The 19499-nt window shown below is 45.6% G+C and overlaps 1 protein-coding gene across 5 annotated transcripts in view; it reads right to left on the minus strand.

Annotated features, from left to right (window-relative positions):
* Positions 1–316: 316 nt before the first annotated feature.
* The window catches only part of TTC13 (tetratricopeptide repeat domain 13), a 93373-nt gene continuing 74190 nt past the window's right edge, over positions 317–19499 (minus strand). For 2 of the 5 annotated variants that reach the window (XM_032607416.1, XM_032607418.1), the window contains 11 exons: positions 17219–17349; positions 16131–16263; positions 15206–15298; positions 12805–12888; positions 11889–11973; positions 8185–8291; positions 5793–5928; positions 4757–4836; positions 2903–2981; positions 2682–2761; positions 317–1199 (listed from right to left, as the gene is read on the minus strand). In XM_032607416.1, the coding sequence (XP_032463307.1) occupies positions 1085–1199; positions 2682–2761; positions 2903–2981; positions 4757–4836; positions 5793–5928; positions 8185–8291; positions 11889–11973; positions 12805–12888; positions 15206–15298; positions 16131–16263; positions 17219–17349 (1123 nt within the window). In that variant the 3' untranslated portion in view covers positions 317–1084. Of the gene's footprint in view, positions 1200–2681; positions 2762–2902; positions 2982–4756; positions 4837–5792; positions 5929–8184; positions 8295–11888; positions 11974–12804; positions 12889–15205; positions 15299–16130; positions 16264–17218; positions 17350–19499 lie in introns of all 5 variants that reach the window. The other 3 variants (XM_032607419.1, XM_032607417.1, XM_032607415.1) reach the window with 2 other exon arrangements.

Below are 19499 nucleotides of genomic sequence, written 5' to 3' on the forward strand. Positions count from 1 at the left end.
GAGGTGTGTATGACAATTTCTATCACCATCCAGACGAGAGGAGAAGATGAGCCGATCTTGGTGGCTGCTCTGAAGCACACGTCAAGACCCAGAACAGCATCTGTCCAAAGGCAAGTCCTATCTGACCCAATGGCCACGTTCTGCTGAGACCACAGACAGCTCTGCCAGCGCCCAGCGTTAAGTCCCTGCCGACGAGCGTGGACGCCTGCAGACACTGCCGTGTCCCTCTCGTGCAAGCCTGCGAGACAAAAACTAAATAACAGAAAGAAGCAGTGACTAGTTTAACCCTCTAACAAAAATCAAAGAAAAATGAAAATGGTTTGGAAATGACAACAGTTTAATTGAACCCATTTACTGGCATCTACCCTGCCTGAAAAAGGAAAGCAATTTCCTGACTGTTCTTATAACCTGACAGTGAAACTGGTTCACACAATGAAAACGTACATAATCCAGTGTCAAAAACTGGTGATTTACAGAAATCACCCCCATTTATTTTTTTCCAGCAAAGAGGAGAAAAACAAACACGTTTCCACAATTCAGTGTTTGAATCACTGGCAAAAGCTCTCTGTCTCATTCAACGTTCCCGGCCACGAGCTCCGGGAACACTCTGATGGCCACGAACCTCTCGTGGTTCAAACGAAACGGAGAGCCCACGCATGAGGATTATGTGAGTTGAAGACAAGATGCCTTCTCACAATGTGCCTAAAAAGAAGGTCTTTGAAGAATACCCAGATCTTCAAAGGAATGAAAACACTCCTGTTCTGTTGTCGATTTTTGGTTTTGGGAATAAACTTTCTTCACTGGGAGGAAGGGGTTGTATGACTTTGTAAGTGGAAACCAAGAGGCCGCTGGCTAATACGTATGCCTCCCCTCCCACAGAGCTCTTCTGTCGCCCCAAAACCCTCTTCCATGAATTTTGTTATGGTTCGGAAAGGTAAGGAAAATGACTTCAAGTATTCAATTCCTATCAAAAATTGGTATCAAAAGTAATAAAGGACCTAATTTCTTTATAATTCCATGTTTTAAAAAATAACTTAAGAAGCAAGAGGTCCGGCCCTTTACTTGTATAAATACCACAGCGTAACTAGAGTTTCTTAAGACAACGTGGGGAGGAGTCCGTGTTGAGCACCTCGATCATCGATCTTAACGTTGGGAACGTCTCAGACACGGACGGAAGAGTCTTATAAGAAGGCGAGATACTGAAAAAGAAAAAACACAACGCAAGGGTGTGAAAATCAACACAACTGTACAAAAAAGGCAAAGCTTAGGTCTATTAATTCCTATTACGATATTCACTTTCCAGTACTCCCTACGCACGACAGCAGACAATGTTACAAAGCAGGGGGCGCTGTGAACAGAGCAGGCCCTGCTGCAGTGATGATCTGGGCTACGGGCAGGCTCCCACCATGAGCTGCTGGGAAATTCAGCCAGTCTTCAGAAAGAAAAATCAACCCCTGATTTGCACAATGAGCGTTACGCACACACGTCCCATTGGGGCGCATGCCGGACACGGAACCGGAAGACACAGGTTTCGGGTCCAGCCTTGACCCTTATCAGCTTTAGGGGTTCCTCTCAGCCCCGCTTCCCATATCTGCAGCAAGAGGGAGAGGGTTCCTAACTCCCAGAGCTGGCAGGAGCATGGGACGGGTGTCAAGGTACGCTGTGAAACGGCAGCTGTACAACATAGGGTAGTGTTGCTATCTTTTCCTTAAAGAGTTGTTGAAAGATCAACACTGTAAAATGATGTAGGAAACAGAGGCGAGGGCTTTGACCTTATGGTCGTGTCACTAAAACATGTGTAAACTAGTAAACGTGAAACAAGAATATACTGCAACAAGGTGTAGCTGTTAGGAGTTTCCGTTACAGAGCTCATGGAATCCTTGCAAACCGGACAAAAGTGTCCTACAGACACAAATTTCTGTTTTAAACAGAGCACAAATCATCCAGCCGCTTTTAGAGAGGTTGCTGTGTTCAGTAGGTAATGAAAGGCAGAACTGGAAGTGGTTATGATATAAAGGAATAAATAAGGTTGAACGGTGAGATTTGCTTATTCTTAACTAACTCCGAAAGCATCTGTGAGTTTAATTTCATCGCAAATTTACACGTTCCCCGTAGTGCTTCGGAAAACAAGGGCCAGGAAAGATCAGAGTCTGCTAGGCTCTCCCACCGTAATCGTCAGGGGTAATTTCTGGCTAGCATTTCCTGACTCACGTGTATTCCGCACCTAAATAACAATAAAGTACCACCTTCCCAAAACCTAGAGTGCAGGAAAAATGCAGCTGAAAGGCAGGCACTACCACCCAGACTCAGTCTGAATCGGGTGCAGCTCAGCGTTCAAAGTCGCTCCCGCATACTGACCCTGAGAGTCTGGGACAAAGGGCGGATTAGGCAAGAGATATGGATATCTGACTATATAAATAAGACATTTGTAACCTTTCTTCACAAACTGGTTTCCTTACTCTATTCATTGTTCACGTTTATCCATATACTCACCTGTTAAGGGTCTTATGCGACAGCAAAAACATTTTAACCTTGAAAAGTGGATTCAATTCATTGTATAATCATAACTCATAAAAATGAGTACAATTCCAGTTTCACGACGCTCGAAAAGTAACGGGGAGCCCCTTCTTTCCCTTTTCAGTTGTAACATCCTTTTGTTTGACCCCATATCCAGCAGTTACCTTTTCAAGTTCATCCAGCTTTTAGCTATTTTGCTAAAGGCCTCTGAACCAGGGGCGGTCATAGCTTCAAAGTCAACCAACTGAAAAAGAAAGAAATTTAACAATGTGATCAAACATGGAGGGGAAGCTCCCTTTGGGATCCGTTGCATTCACGTGTCTCAACACAAAACTCCACAGATTGGGATTTAAACGTTTCCCTTCCAGCTCCAGCTCCGACATACCTTCCCTTTGGGAATTTTTCCTGCTACTTCCTTTCCACTCGCCATCAGGGCTCCCACAATCACTGAGTAAGCGATCACACTGTTTAGGTAAAGAACAATTACCGGTCAGTCCCAGGCCACGGACAGTTACCACGTTAGAGCTTACCACGGATTTTCCATCCTAAGAGATGACATTTTATTTCTCTTAAGAATTCTCTGGACATTAAACATAAGAATATTTTCATTTGCCTTAAAAAGATTTACTAATTTACTAATAAAACTATTCACTGATTTACTAATTTAAGGGTAAACGTGTAAGAATAATATTTTTCTGAGAACAAAAAGTATCTTTTAATTAGGAGTTTTCTCCTCACTTGGCTTTTCTCTTCTTGTGAAAGAGTGAATTAGAAAATGTGCCTGCTTATATTTTTTAAGCCTTTCAAGCCTTCATGAGGCTTGGCTTTAAAACGCAATATATACGATATACTTTGTAAATGCAAACATATTAATATTATCGTTTAAACATTAAACACTGTGGCCCCGAAGACGAAACAAGCAGAACGCGTTTGCAGAACGCACTAACAGATTGGCCCGAAGGCGGCTGCGCTACGGGGACATCCCGGCATGTCCGGACTCACTCTGGATCCTGACGTCTTTGTGGCACCAGCTCTGTGCCCTGTGCCAGGCAGCCCAGGACGAAGACAACTAAGACAGACGTCTTGCCCCGGCGAGCGGACACCAGAGAGAGTGAGCCCGCCCCGGGGTCGCCTGCCAGGGAAGCCCTCACTGAGGTCGCGGCCACGTGCGCTGCATCTTCGAGGGCCACGGGCGGGGCCCCCGAGGCAGAGGAGGGGGAATAGGACCGGCGGTGGGCGGGGGGGGGGGGGGACAGGAAGGTGTGGGCACGGGCTGGGGGCGTGGGGAGGCAGAGAGCAGGGCAGCACAGCCGCCGTGAGGACACGCGCGTGCACAGCGCCTGCGAGGGCGGCGGGCGGAAGGCGGCACGTGGAGGGCATCGCGGGCACATCTAATGACGACTGTCCCGAAGGCACAAGGTTTATGTTCCCATTTTGTTTCAATGCCGTCGTTACCGTTATGTAAGTTCCGTGTAAGGGCACGCACCCGTCTACACCGGAGTGCTCACCACAAGCCTAGTTTCCATCCATCACCACACAGGGGACCCCCTTCGCCCATGTCGCCCACCCGCCCCCAACGCTTTTGTCATATTATAACAACATTTACTACCACATTTTGGAGAGTATTACTTTCTAAAGTAGTACTTAAAGATCAAGACATTTAAGTGTATCACTTTAGCCAAAGCATCTTAAAGTCAAACATGTGCTAACGATGGCATACGCCATTCGCATGATTTACTGTACACGGTACCAGAGAAAAGGGAAGAAAAAGAAAGCTCTACAGATGCATCCTTGTTTGAATGACACCTGAAAGATGCCTGGTGAATTCAGTAAGTAGCAAGAATTCATTCATAATAACAAAAATACTTTGCAATGATTGGTGACCCAAAAGTATTCAACGTTAGGGCTAAAGGTCAATTAATGGCCAAAACTTGGGGGCGAGGGGAGAACAGGGCAGGGTACAGTCTGGGCAAATATCAGGAATTAAAGCACAGGGCGCGCACACAGTGAGACTTCGAGCTCCAGCCTATAAACGCCAAGCACCTTCTTTTAAAACTACCTTCCAAGACTCTTGGTGATGCAGTAGATCAAGGACATCATGTTTGGGTGGACTTTGAAAAAAACCAAGGGGTCTTCCCGCCATTGCTGGGGTACCTGTACCCAGGGCCACACAGGAGATGTAAGCAAAAGGAGTGCGTTCTTCACTCCCAAAACTGTCAGATTAGAGGATATCACTCACCTGGATCCGCGAGAGAGCGGCATTAAATTATAAAAGTAATAAACTAAAGATAAGATTAAGTTGCCAACAGCATCAGTCTCCTAGAGGAAAAAAAAATGTGCTTATGAACTTAAATAACAGATTATAAACTCATTTCTTATCAGGTGACAAGACACATCAGAAGCATTTACATTAGGAAGAGGATTATTTCCTTCTTCTTCTACAAGAACCTACTTTACACATCCTTGAATATTTTATACTCTTCCCAATGATGTTTTTTCTCACGAGAGGGTATACATTCAGTTCGGTTTAGAGCAGTACGTCCCCAGCTGCCTTTAAAACTGCAACCGTTTCTGATAAACCTAGACATCTGTTTCAGTCTATAATGTTACTTGAAATGTCGACATATACATTGAGATTAAAATAAAACAAAGCACTTATTAATACTGAATACACTTTCTCAGACCACAGGCCTCTCTACTCCAGGGTTCTGTCCAGTGCCCTACCCCCACCCACTGAGATTTAGGTGATCAGTATACTTAATTTATGGGTATAAACTGATTAAGATCCTGAGAAACAAAGTAACTTCCCAAGGGCCACGGGCATCCATTCCAGAATGCGGATGGAGTGGCCGCTACACTCTCCACACAGTGGACAGCTACAGCGACGGAGGTGACGTTGCAGCTCCTGCTACCAAGGAGCCCCACCTTGAGTCGGGGAAGCAACGGAGGGCAGAGGTCACAGTCCAGGAGAGTGTCACTAAATGCAGCACAGGTCATGTCCATCGTGGACCAACCTGTTCTCTTAAATCTTGACAAAGCCCAAATTTCTGATACTATGACACAGTCACTACATACATGTATCATTCCCCTTCCCCAGTTTCTGTACTTACTAAATACGGGAATTGTCTCTACAAGAATATTAAAAGAAATATTTACCGCTCAATTAAAGCTGATTTCAAGCATAAACTGTGTAATCCCAAGGAAAGGGTAAAGGCTTTAAGCAGTGTACAAAAGAATCAGAAGCATGGATAAAATGAAGATAAACGAAAACCTACCCCAAATTCTGATGAGAGAATCAGTACTTTTCCTTTCGCTGTTAGATCTTTATAAAGTGCATCTATTTCGGCATGATATAACTGTGTCCTTTCTTCTGTGGTCTGGGTTTCCACGGAAAATAGTATATTGCCTACCCTAAAAATACAAGAAGGTGTGTCGAAGGCACGTATGATACGGTTCAAAGAGCTAAGCACAGAAGGGTGGGGAGGGCAGCGTGGCGACGGGGGCACAGGACGCAAGGAAGACTGTCTCTGCCTCCCTGAGCAGACAGATGGGGCGTGGCTCACAGCAGGCAGCTTTTCCACAAAATACGGTTTTGCTCAGTCTAACTGTAGGCCCTGCTTACATGAGCTTCAGCTAACACAGGAGGAGGAAACTACACAGAGTAGAATGTATTTCAATGCCCAGGAAACATTTTATCAGACAGCCACCCTATTACAATAGAAGAGCAGGGGCCGGGGCTGCGCCCTGAAAGCGAGTTCAGGGCCTCCGCTGTTTCCTTTTCTATTAAGCTTCTGCAGTATGAGCTCCATGTGAAGCTCTGTGGAGGATATAAATTCTATGCAACAGGTAGTTACTGGATAACGCCGGTACCCAAACGCTGAAAATACTCCTCACACCCTCTAAAGGACAACACAGCAGAGCTGCCACGTTGATGGAGGGACGGAGGGGGAAACGAGGCCACAGATTATGATGAGCCCATGTGTAGAGCCGTAACAGTTCATCAGAGGTCCCAAGGAGAGAGAGTTGATCTACTCTGGAAGACATGGAAGAAAACAGGAAATGCTTGCGGAGGAAGGGGCCTGAGCCTGGGTCTTGAAGAGGAGGACGGCGATGCCAGAGGCGCAGAGCCAGGAGGTGGGAGGTGACCTCGGCGAACAAGCAGTCCAGCTGAATTAGCAGGCCAGGCGCTGGCAGGAAAGTGCTTCAGGGAGGCAGGAAGCGTTGTTTGAGGCCATGATTACGAAAGGCCTGAATGTACGGCACGGGGGCCGATTTTGGTGTCAACGGGCAACGGCAGGGTATGGACTGGGGAGGGAGTTCTGGAGCCACGGGGGCGCCCCGTGGACCCGGCCTTAGGACCCGAGGATGCACGGGTCAGCCACAGGAGACCGGACGTGGAGGCATGGGTCATGAGTAGGGGTCAGAGGCCCCGAGCGAGACTGACAACAAATGGGGTGAGACAGACAGCTGAGCAAAGATGCTGTGTTTCAGGGAAGGACTTATGGACTCTTACCCGGCAGTTGCATTTCTGCCTGGGTGAAGAGGTAGGAGAAAAAAATTTCACCTCGACAGAAAACCCTGGAATTCCTTCTGGGGGGAGGATGACCCTTAATGGGAAAGTACTTTGATAAGTGGCTTGGGTTAGAGATGGAGACCTCAACGACGTGGCAGAGTCATAGAATCTGGAAGTTGCTAAACGGGGGTTTCCTCATGAAGGCCTGTGTAAGTTTGGACAAGGAAACCAGAGCCCAGCAGGGGCTGAGAGGACATGGCTCCCACCGCTGAGCTGCCGGAAGTCCCTGACGCAGAAGTGGTGGCGCCTCCTAGGGAAGCAACTGAGGAGTGCGGTGTTTCGGGGACGGCAGTGAATGGACAGGGTCAAGGTCATTCCACCCAGAACTCAAGGGATATGGAGGCTCCTAGGTGAAGTTTGGATTTCAGATGTAAATAAAAAGATCATTAATAAAAACGGTCACTGCGGCGCTACTACTGATAGGTGAGAAAATGGGAAACACCCAGAATGATCAATGACAAAAAAATAGTAGGAGCAACTCTACAACATCCCTAAAATGGAATACCATGCAGTTTTTAAAAATGCTTCTAAGAACAGGATATGGGGAAACGTTCGTAGTAAGGGTAGAAAACAAACAGGCTGTAAAACAATATGTACAGTATAATCTCAGTTTTTAAAGGAAATAATGATTTAAAATTTTTAATCTTTGCTTATCTGTATTCTAAAGTTTCAATAAGACTGCACTTATACTCTCATACTACTTTAAAACCTATATTTAAAAATCCAATAATAGCCTCCAACCTGCCAATCTCTCATCTCTTTTCCATTTAATTAGTAAAAGTCTTACCCACGACAGACTTCAAGAACCTGGAAGAATGCTTTCCACAAACCACATCAGACATTACACTTAATATCTAGAAAGTTGTTAGATTTAGCACAGTCAGAAAATCTATCTGCTGGTGTAATAATCTAAACGTCACGTTAAAAAAAAAAAAAAAAAAGCTGGTTCTCGTTACACACTGGACCTTGGTCATCTCCGTTTTAGGAGACAGCCAAAGCCCGGGAGGTCCGATCTCCCGCAGCAGTGCCAAGCATCCGCATGCCTTCTGACACCAGCCCCCGTCTGCGCACCCGCACGTGGGAAGCACACGTACTTGTCTCCTGTAATAGTGATCGTGAAGCCGTCATATTCCTTCCCTTGGTCTTTGAGGCTGGGAACTTTTGTGTTCACAGTGAACCCATCCTTCGTTTTAGTATTAAACTGCTTTCGGGGAAAAAGAAAATTCACGTTACTGGTGAGATTCACTGTAAATTCCCAACTGCCAGCGCCGACTCCGACTTTCATGTTTTTAAGAAGGGTCACGGTGTGCCAGACACCGTGTATTCTCTGTCCTGGCCCCATGCCCCAACCCAGACTCCCAGCCCAAGTCACGCTCCCCGTGGCCCCTGCCAGAGGGCAGCAGAGAACCTCAGAGCAAAAGGCGCACAGCCTCCCTGCAACGGCAAGGCCCTGCTCCCTGCCAAGAGCTCCCCTGGGGTCTTTTCTCTTGTTCATCTTAAGCGGCAGCCACACGGATACTCTGCAGCATAGTTGTACTCAACAGCCTATAATTCGAAAGAGCACCTTGTGTTTATTCTACTGCTTCTTCAAAGCAGACTCTCATCTGTCTGCAAATACTCAGAATTTTGTCACCTGAGAATTTTATACACACGCATGCACACACCCCAGCTCCGCAGACCACAGAGTGACAAAGCAAAGTATTCTAAAGGAATTACACAGAGATCAGAGTGGCCCTTAAGGGTGAGGAATATGAACACGGCTTTCTGTTGAAAACACTTTTGACAGAGTGAAATGCCAATGTACTACTCCAGAAAATTCCTCCCCAATTCGGTTATTTAGTGTAGCCAACATATTTTTAGGATTGACAGACCTGAATAAGACAATCAATGGTAAAATTAAAAGAGGTCGTGCTTCGCATAAGATACTGGAGGGAAAGTTTGCCCGAAAACAGCGACAGCCAGCAGGCGCTCACCAAGGTCCAGAGAAGGACATAGATGAAGGGACGTCAGCAGGAGAGCGGGCGGCAGGGGCCGAGACAGGAGGTGTTCCGTAGGAGGACAGAGACTTGTAGAGGCAGAAGGCGCTAACACTTAGTATGTGCCAATGCTCTTTCATGCCCACAGCGTGCCCATAAGACAGGACACGACCTCCACCTTACAGGTGAGGAAACCAAGTTGGTGAGATGAAGCGAGGTGAGGTCTGGCCCGAGCTGGCACGAGGGAGTGGCAGAGTGGAAGCAGGGACCCGGGCCCTCTCGACGTCCAGTCCCCTAACTTACTAACCAGCTGCCCCGAGGGGAGCTGAGGTACATCTGAACTTGGCTTTTCAGAAAGCAAAAGTGAATGTGCTGAAAAAGTACACATACTTTTCAGCAAATGTACCTATATCTCAGTGGAGGCTGTCGTGGCATCATATTCACCGAGCACTTTAAACACAAAGGCGCATCTTTATATACTTCTACGTGAGCCTTTAGAAAGGCCAGTGTGCCCACAGCCTGGCCGGAGGTGCGGTGAGCAAAACCACAGTGGGATGGCCACTCCCAGATGTGGCCAGACAGGCAGTGACTTTGCACTGGGAGCCAGGCACTGGGCGGGCGATGCCCGGCCCCTTAGCTGCTCTCCAGGCGACTGCAGCCTTTTGTCCATTGCGCTTTTCTTTTTAGACCAAGATATACATATATTAAAATATCCCTAAGCTGACTTTGTATTCTGCCTAATATAGTAAATTTAAATGCCTAAAATACCCACAGGACAGCTAAAGACTAAAACCTGAGTCAGGATCTAGTGTTCTTTCTGTCTGGTGCATCCAGCGGCCCTCGGTGCGGCCCTTCTGCCCCTTCGGGGGCGTTTGGGGAATTTATGGGATAATGTGGTGGCTGTGGGGATGAGGTGCTGGGGACGGTCACACAGGCGCGACTCCCACTGGACTTCCATGTAGATGAAGAACGTGTTTATAATGTAATGATTATCTAGGCCTGGAACCAGACTCCGTTTTACACTCACACGCTAAATATTTGTTACAATTTTAATACACACTGACTTTCCTAGGAATGCAAACAGCATATACATTGAGGAAAGAGGATACTATACATTGTGTGGAACTTTATTAAGTGTGGTTTACCATTACAGAAAACCGTTATCGCCGACATCGTAGCTCGTGATACTTGAGTCACCAAATGACACATGGATACAGGGCTGCATCTGTCGCTGTCACGTTCACCAAGATTATACACATATGTGCAAGCAACTGGCTACTTCTTTGTGGCTTCTCATGAAGACATGCCTGAATGCTGACACACTGAAATACATGGTTTTCTACTATAAACAACTTACCTTTTTGAACTCCCTTACGGCACTGTGGTGACTTTTGGAAGAATTTTTTGAGTAGGTGGGATACATCCTTTATGAATTTCATTCTAGTGCAGTAAAGGGGCCATCTGAACATGTTTACTGAGTTAAGACGGGTCTGAGAAGACTGAGAACCACTGCCTCAGTTCATGAGACCCTCACAACGAGCAGGTCGGCCGGAATCACGGCTCTCCAACACATGAGAGCCTGGGATGAGACCGGGAGAGCCTGTCAAACCCGGCGAGCAGACTGGACCCTGGGTACAGAGTCAGCTCACGGCTTTGTCCATGACGGGATGCTTCCTGGTTATTCTTTAGAAATGGATAAGCTTTGGTCAGTCACAGAAATTTCTTAATGTTTATTTGATGTAAATCAATCTCATCTACTATAGCTATAAGGAGAACATTGATTCAAGTTTTATGTTATAGTTCAAACCATTAACTGAAAAAAACCAAACCTGCTGCTGGTGCATTATGGGTAGTTATGTTCCTAGGTGGAGAAAAGGTGCATAAAATTATAACTTCTTAATGGATTGTACTTTTAAACAATATAATTGCTGTCCCCTGACACGCCCTTTATCTTGAATTCCAATGTTTCTGATACTGATACTGCCACACCTGCTTTTCTTCAGTAGCATTTGCCTGACTACCTTTCCACCTTCAACGTTTTGAATGTCATCTCGTTGTAGGTGTTTCCTGTGAACAGAACCTAGCTGGGCTTTAAAATACCGATCTGAGATGCTCATTCTTTCAGTGAGGGATCGATTATTAACGTCATGTTGAGACCCAGCATCCATTACAGACATTTCCTCCTTATCTTTTCCCCCCCTCTCTTTCTGTAAGCTTTTAGTTGAACTGACTTTGTTTTCTTTATTCCATTTTCCTACCTTCTAGGGTCTGTTTTGTTTTATTTTCGTTATTCTGCAGAATGTGTTTTTATCAGTGTTTTCAAGTAGCACACTTTATAAAACTTAAAATACTTGTTAACAAACAGGCATTTAATAATTACGAGTTCATTTTGTAAAAAGTACTGGGCTTCCCTGGTGGCGCAGTGGTTAAGAATCCGCCTGCCAATGCACAGAACACGAGTTCGAGTCCTGGTCCGGGAAGATACCCCCATGCCACGGGGCAACAGAGCCCGTGCGCCACAACTACTGAGGCTGCGCTCTAGAGCCCGCAAGCCACAACTATTGAGCCCGTGTGCCACAACTACTGAAGCCCATGAGACTAGAGCCCGTGCTCTGCAACAAGAGAAGCCAGCACAAGGAGAAGCCCGTGCACCGCAACGAAGAGTAGCCCCCGCTTGCTGCAACTAGAGAGAGCCCAAGCCCAGCAACGAAGACCCGACACAGCCAAAAATAAATATAAAAATAAAATAAATAAAATTTTTTTTAAAAAGTACTAACTGTTTCCCCTAAAAACACCTACTGCGATTTTGATGATAAATTTACCTTCATAATTGGAAGGAGGTCTTCCACTTTGTGGACCTTTTCCAGAGCTTCTCTAACTTCCAACAATCCTTTAGGATTATTAGCTCTTAAAAAGGGAAAGAGAGATGGCAACTAAAATTAATACAGAAATTAATAATTATGCTCTCACCTTTCATTTAAATAAATCATCCTTAATTACTAGTGGCTTTGTTTGTGGCTAAACCACAAACAACGTTTTGAAATAATGGGATGGTTTAATCTAATGAGTATTGGGCTACAGATGAGAATTAAGGAAACAAGACAGCAGTCTGTCTAGAATGTGAACTGGGGAAAACCTGAAAGGATGGACAGCCAATGTCTGTGTGGACATGCATGGGTCTGGGCTTGGTCAGAAAACCTTGATTCTCCTATTCCAACTATGAAATTAGAAGTGAAAGTTTTTTCTTCCTAAAGTTGCTCAAATGGAAGTACCCTACTAAGCTCTTATACCAATTTTATATTTACTTGGTGAACTAACATTCAGAATTCCTTTTTCCCCAGCATTCTGTCCACTGTCCTGTCTATACGGTACTGCCTCTCAGTTGAGGGAGAATGAGTATTAAGGCGAAAATCCCTCATTTAATCCCTAATTAAGAAATTCAAGGAAACATCCTGCTTTGAATTCAAAGAAAGCCTAGACGCTTTCAAAGAGGCTAGAAAAGTCACAGCAATGTGTGTAAGATAAAAATACTCGGTTAAGGTCCATGGATTTTGTGGAGCTCTTAAAAAGAAGGTTGATAAATGATTATGAAAGGTTTTATGGTTCCAAACAGTATGTAAAAATATGACGTATTTTGTTTGGTCTGTCAATAGGCTTGGTTTTCCAGTTTCATAAATATAACTAATGTAAAATACATAAAATGTATCCATTACTATGAAAAGAAAATTGAAAGATTACCCATGATAAACTAGGATTCTATCTTTAATAAAATGAAGAATTTTCTCAAAATATTCCAGGTATCTCATGTTGATCACCTGACCCCTGTAAGAAAAAACAATTAAGAATGTTTTTACAAATAAATATGTTCCACACAATATCTAATTTCAAAGTTAATTCAAAAGGGCAATAAGAGAGCTGGGAAATTCGCTTGTCTGCAGCCAGAGAACGGGAGAAACAAACACCTGTCTAAGCCAGACTGGTGGTCAGCGACTGGGCTTATTCTGGTGGGAAAGGCACCAAACTCAGCCCTGGAGATGCCAAAACAGGAAGAAAAGTCCTCAGGTACTTAAACGGGGCTCAGACTTGTATGCCCCTTTCCCCTTATGGATCTTTTCCCTTTTTCGGCAATATGCTCCCTCCTGCCCCTCGGGGCTCCTGATAGCACCAGGGGCTAGTACTCCTTCTTGCTGTCCAGCTTACTAGCTGTCTTCATCTCCTCTACCACTCTAAATAGTATTTTCCTCCCGTTTCTATCCCCACCCCCATTTTTAGAACTCTCCCAGAACCTCACGTACAGCCAACACGCCGATGTACCCATCCAGCTGACGCACGTGTCCGGCAACACACATAGCCAACTGCTTCCGGGCACCGCTCCCTGGACTCCCCGCAGGCGAGTCAAACCTCAGGTTCAGGAACTCACCCCAGCTCCCCAGCGTGTTCACCTACGTTCTGCCCTGGGGCTTCCTGGCCTACTGGGGCAACCACGTGCCTGCTCGGCAATGGGACCGCCTACCCGCAGCTTCACGCTCGCCCTCACTTCTAACCCACCCCCAGTGTTCCGACCCTGCCTTCTCAGTATCCACTCTTCCCCTCCAGCTCACTTCCACAAAGCTTTCCAGACCTCGGGACCAGTGCACCGGAATGTTCCAGAACTTTCTAACCAGTCCCACGCCTCCAAGGGAAGTCGCTGCCCTCTCATCTGTTCTGCCACCTGTGGCCAAAGTGACCACCCAAATGTGTAAACCTGTTCAGCTCACTTCTCTGCTTCTGAATGACTCTCTTTTATTTCAGGACAAAAAGTGCCTGAGCATGGATATGTTAGCTATATTTGGGGGAAAAAAAGCTGTTTATGTTTCAGCCTCTGCCTGTCTTTCCAGCCCCGACTGCTGACAGCCCCTTAATCATAAACTAACCACCAGTCATAATGAATTAGTGATACCTCCCTGACCATGCCTGACTCACAGGTGCGGCCATGCCTGGCTCACAGGTGGGTCCATGCCTGACTCACAGGTGCGGCCATGCCTCACCCACCTCTCTGCTTTCCATCTTTCCAAACAGCATCACCTGAAGGCTGGACTGGGACCCCCCCCCCCCACCCCGCCACCCTCCACCCCGCCCTCCGGCATCCTGTACACGTGACCACCACCACTCTTAACACACTACACGGTAGGCTCATAGCTTAGTGAGGTCCATCTTCGTCACTAAGCTACAAGCCTTCTGCCGTGAGAGGCTGTACTTCACGGCTAAATCACCATCGTGCTGCACAGCACATGGACAGTGGCCTTCAGTTAAAGCTGGTTGGGTCTACCTGTGAATGTCACAAATTATTCTGCAAGAAACAGGAATATACAAGTCACAAGGGGAAAGGAAATTTATTTTCTAGGAATTAAAAAAATAAATGTCTTAAGAACATTTCCATTAAACTTAAATGTCAAAGTTGTATACTATACTACTTTCTTGATTCAGGGTTCTGGAATTCGAAGCATTTTAGATGTGACACAACTACCATAGGTGTAAAATTTACCTAAAATTAAATTCAGTGGGTCTGATACTGAAGCTGGTACTCTTTAATATTTGCTCATCACGTATCTAGAGGGTGGCTAAGCACATGAAGGGTCCGGTAACGAGGTGAGCACTTCACCCACGCCCCTAACTTGCCAGAGCCTCTGGACAAAACAAAAGCTCTCCAGCTAACCTGGCTCATCCTCCCAGGAAGGCAGCTCAGCACCCAGACGGCGTTTTTCATCCAACCGCCTTGGGTGTTGCAGGGTTGGAAGGGGGAGTTTTTCCCTCAACACAAGAATTCCCGATATTATCGGGATCTTATGGTAATGTAATATTCTCCATCTAATTACCTTCTATGATGTTTTAGGGCCCTTTAAAGACTGACATCTAGGCAAAAATCTGGCACTCTACCCTTCACTTGAGTTCTGCGGCAAAGAGCCTGGAGAAGGGGCACAGCATTTCTTTCCGCAACCAGGCTAGCTCAAAGGAATGCGGGAAGGACCTTGCAGGTGCAGAGCTGATTTGTGTCAAAAAGTCACCAAGGAGGGAGCACTGGGCTGCTCGTGGTCTCCATGAACTGACGATTTAAAATAAACTCCTATGAGAACAGGAAAGATAAACAGAATGTTCATACCTGATCAAATTGATGTGGTTGTTAAAGCCTCTGCTAAGACTTCGCGCTGGCATCTGATCCAACCATAACACTGGCTGGTCTGGGTCCGCAATCCTGTAAAAGAGAGCTTATTGAAAAATGAAGACCTGGGCTTCCCTGGTGGCACAGTGGCTGAGAGTCCGCCTGCCGCTGCAGGGGACGCGGGTTCGAGCCCCGGTCCGGGAAGATCCCACATGCCGCTGAGCGGCTGGGCCCGTGAGCCATGGCCGCTGAGCCTGCGCGTCCGGAGCCTGTGCTCCGCAACAGGAGAGGCCACAACAGTGAGAGGCCCGCGTACCGCAAAAATAAATAAATAAATGAAGACCTTATAAAACCTAGAAATGTTCAAAAGCTTTCAAAATAAAACATGTAGAGGTCTTTGGAAAACAACTGCTCAGTCCATTACATCTAAAAGTATGAAACACAAACCTGCAAATTCCCAAAAGATGTTCTAACTGGACCAAGGAAGACGTCAGTACAGGTTTACTAGTAGAGCAGGATTTTTCTCATGAAAATGAGTATCAGCGGTTCCCCCTCTAAACTGTAGCTGGTTGGCCAGGCCCGCACTTCAAGCATAAGAAGACTGGTGCACTGAAGCTCGTTCAAAGGTACCACAGGTAATGAACCATATGCTCTTCCAGAGAGACCGCTTTTTCTACAACACCTCACTTAAAAATGTGCTCGGAAGCACGGCAACGATCAATTCCTAGTTCATAAATATTCGTCGAGTGTATTTCAAAGAATAATGATGTCAGGAATTTCTGACAAACCGTAGAGAGGAAAACATAACTTACAAGGCCAATTATTAGTAAATAAAATGGGATTCAAAACCTGCGAACTAGAGGAGACTTAACATTTTCTGACAATGATAGGACGTCTAGCTTATTTTCACTGAAACGTCAGTTACCGTCTCCACTTCACTGCGATGTCAAACATGTCTCTCCACTGCATCAGCCGCGTTTTCCCATTCATTCGAACCTTTGAACTGGTCCACGTACGCTGTACGGCTTGCATGACTTCTAAGGCTGCCAAACCCATGGCTAAAAGAAGGAAATGTGGGGAAAACAGAGTTTGTAGGTACCCTTTAGAGGGAATGATCTTCCGAAAGAATCATGGAATCTAAAAAAAAAAAAAAAAAGGTTCTGATGCACCTAGGGCCCGGACAGGAATAAAGACGCAGACGTAGAGAATGGACTTGAGGACACGGGGAGAGGGAAGGGTAAGCTGGGACGAACTGAGAGAGTGGCATGGACATATATACACTACCAAATGTAAAATAGACAGCTAGTGGGAAGCAGCCACTTGGCACAGGAGATCAGCTGGTGCTTTGTGACCACCTAGAGGGGTGGGATAGGGCGGGTGGGAGGGAGACGCAAGAGGGAGGGGATATGGGGATATACGTATGCATATGGCCGATTCACTTTGTTATACAGCAGAAACTAACACAGCATTGTAGAGCAATTATACTCCAATAGAGATGTTTTAAAAAATGACAAAAAATTTTAAAGGCACAAAAAAGAATAAAAATTAAAATAAATATGAAAACAAACCGGGGAAAACAAAAAAGAATCACAAGTATCGGTAATTTAACAGGACCATAGATGCATGACGTGATGGCCTGACTAAAGCTCAACTCTATCGGAGGAAATTGGAGGCAATCTCACACTTGTCTGCTCCCAATCCTGAAAGAACTGAGGTTCAAATCCCTCCTCACCCTACAGTAAGGAGACAGCTCTGGTGGATGAGCTGTCTGATTTACAGCAATGACTGAAGACCTACCTCCTACATCTACACCAAGGCAACAGCATAAGAGCCAGAGTTGGAAGCACTCTTCTCTCAGAATTCAGCGTGAATGAATCTATACATTTCTGTTCGGATCACATGGAGATTTTCAGTAAGCACGACATACGATTCTTTTCAAAAGTACAACGTGGTCCTACCAATCCTCCGCTCCTCTGTCATAGACACTTCCATTTTCAGATAGTTTTAAAATACCTCTGTGTATTCTCTTGTTTGGCAGGAAACCAGGTGTTTCATATTGCATCAGAGATCCCAAACGATCGGCTACACAAATCAGCTCTTGGACCTCGGGCTTATAACTCTCAAAATTCTGATGTAACACGTCTCTGGAAGAAACATCACGTACATGATAAAGACTTTTACCACAGATACCTGGTTATCCAGTTTCACCTGAAAAGCAGTCGCTTCTTCCACTGCAAAAATAATCAAGGAACTTCTGACCACATGGTCTTTACTTCAGTGGTCTGTGCCCAACCAGACACAAATTCAAAGCAGGACTCTTCATGACAGTGTGTGTACAGTCGCTGTCACGTGCTTGTTAGTAACGCTGATAACTAGTTTGCAATTCAGAAGACACGTCTGAGCCTTATTTGTTCTGTAAACCTCTCCAGAACACAGGGACTGCCTCCTTTGACAGGCAACCAAACCCGACCCTACGTCCATCTCCTGCTCCGGCCCCAAGTTACGTGATGCCAAGTGTACTTGGGACTGTGTATGTGACTGATACTGTTTACCCGCCAACCTGCTAAAAGTTTTCATAACAAAGACTGCAATTCTAAGTTACAGGCTGTGTCAGCGCCCCCAAGCGTTCAGTAATTCACTAGGAGGACTCCCAGGCTCTCCTGTACAGCTGTGCTCGTGGCTCTGAGGACACAGCACAATCGTCAGAGGGAAAAGGCACGTGGGGCGAGGTCCAGAGGAATCCAGGCGCACTTCCAGGACCCTGGGGAGACACATGGCACACCGTGCCCAGGGACTGTACTGGGGGCTGACCACGTGAGCACCCCTGCCTTGCAGGTACCCTAGGCCCCCAGAGGAGGGCAGGTGTTCAGCATGAACCACACTGTTCATACACATGGCGCAGGTGCTGGGAGCCGTTTCTTAGCTCTGGGCACTTGGGGGTAGGGGGAGATCCCGAAATCCCCGTTCCCAGACGCCAGCCCAGGGCCAGCCTGGTGAGCAGGCCTCTCCAAGGACAGCCCTTCAGGCACCCCCGCTTTCCTGCACATAAGTATTTCTCTAAAAAGGGGTGCTAGAGAACATACATACCTCTTTGAGCAATCTATTTGGTTTTTATTATCTTGATTATTGAAACTTACAAAAGCATACAACCTCATTACTCAACGAAAGGACCTGAACAATTATGTAGCTCTACCTACTTGTATGCCACTTTCCTGTCCTATCCTCCTGCCTCCCAGGAAGAGGTAACTTATCTTGAATTTCGTGTCCACGATTCCTTGATGTTCTTCTTTTAAAAAATAGGTTACGTATGTATATCCCTAAACAATATATTCTATAGTTCTGCTTATGAGCTCTACGGGGAAAATGATGTGACCCTGCAGTGTACCAACTTGCTGTTTTTACTCAACTTTATATTTCAAAATTAGTCCACACTGTTGCTTGGGTCGTTTGTTTATACTGCTGTATAATACCCCACTATGTGACAGTATCTCATTTATCCGTTTTTCTGTTCATGAACATTTGGGATGATTTCGTTTTCAGTTGTGAACAAAGAAACTGCTATCAACAGGTCTCCAAGCAGACATGCGCACAGGTACATGGCTGTCTCCTGAATATACACAGGAGCGGAATTTAAAGATTGTAGGACGTGCAAATATTCGATTTTACACAATAAGGACAAACTGCTGGCAGAAGTTCATGGAGCAATTTATCCCCCAGTGTATGGAATTTCCCCATATCCTCCTCCTGGTCAATACTACTATTATCAGACTTTGTATTGCTAATATTTGTTTACCTAGTGGGTGAAGCATCTCATGTGGTCTTATAGATTTATGAACTGAAGCATCTTTTCATATGCTTGCCATTCATGTTTTCCCCTTGATGAAATTACCTGTTCATGTCTTGTGCACTTTTCTAATTAGCTGTTTGACTTTTATTTGCAGAAACTGTTGGTGTTGAAAGGTTTACAGTCAGTCCAATAATTGACCCTAAGTAGGTGATATGACTTTCCTATTTTTAAGATTTTTCTCTTTACCTTAGGTGTTCTCCAGTTACTTATGATGTGTCTGAGTGGATTTTTTTTCGTTTACCCTGCTTTTTTAAAAAAAAAAATCTATGAATGTGTCTCCTTCGTTCTGGAAAATTCTTAGCCATTATTTCTTCACATACTGCCTCTCCTCCGTTTTCTCCTTCGGGAGTTTCAATCACACACACGAGTGTTAGCCCTTCTTACATTTTATGTATCTGCTCTCTTTCAAGTTTTCTAACTCCTTGACTCTGTGCTCTATCTTCCAAT

The sequence above is a fragment of the Phocoena sinus genome, chromosome 16 (genome assembly GCF_008692025.1).
Source record: "Phocoena sinus isolate mPhoSin1 chromosome 16, mPhoSin1.pri, whole genome shotgun sequence".
NCBI lineage: Eukaryota > Metazoa > Chordata > Mammalia > Artiodactyla > Phocoenidae > Phocoena > Phocoena sinus.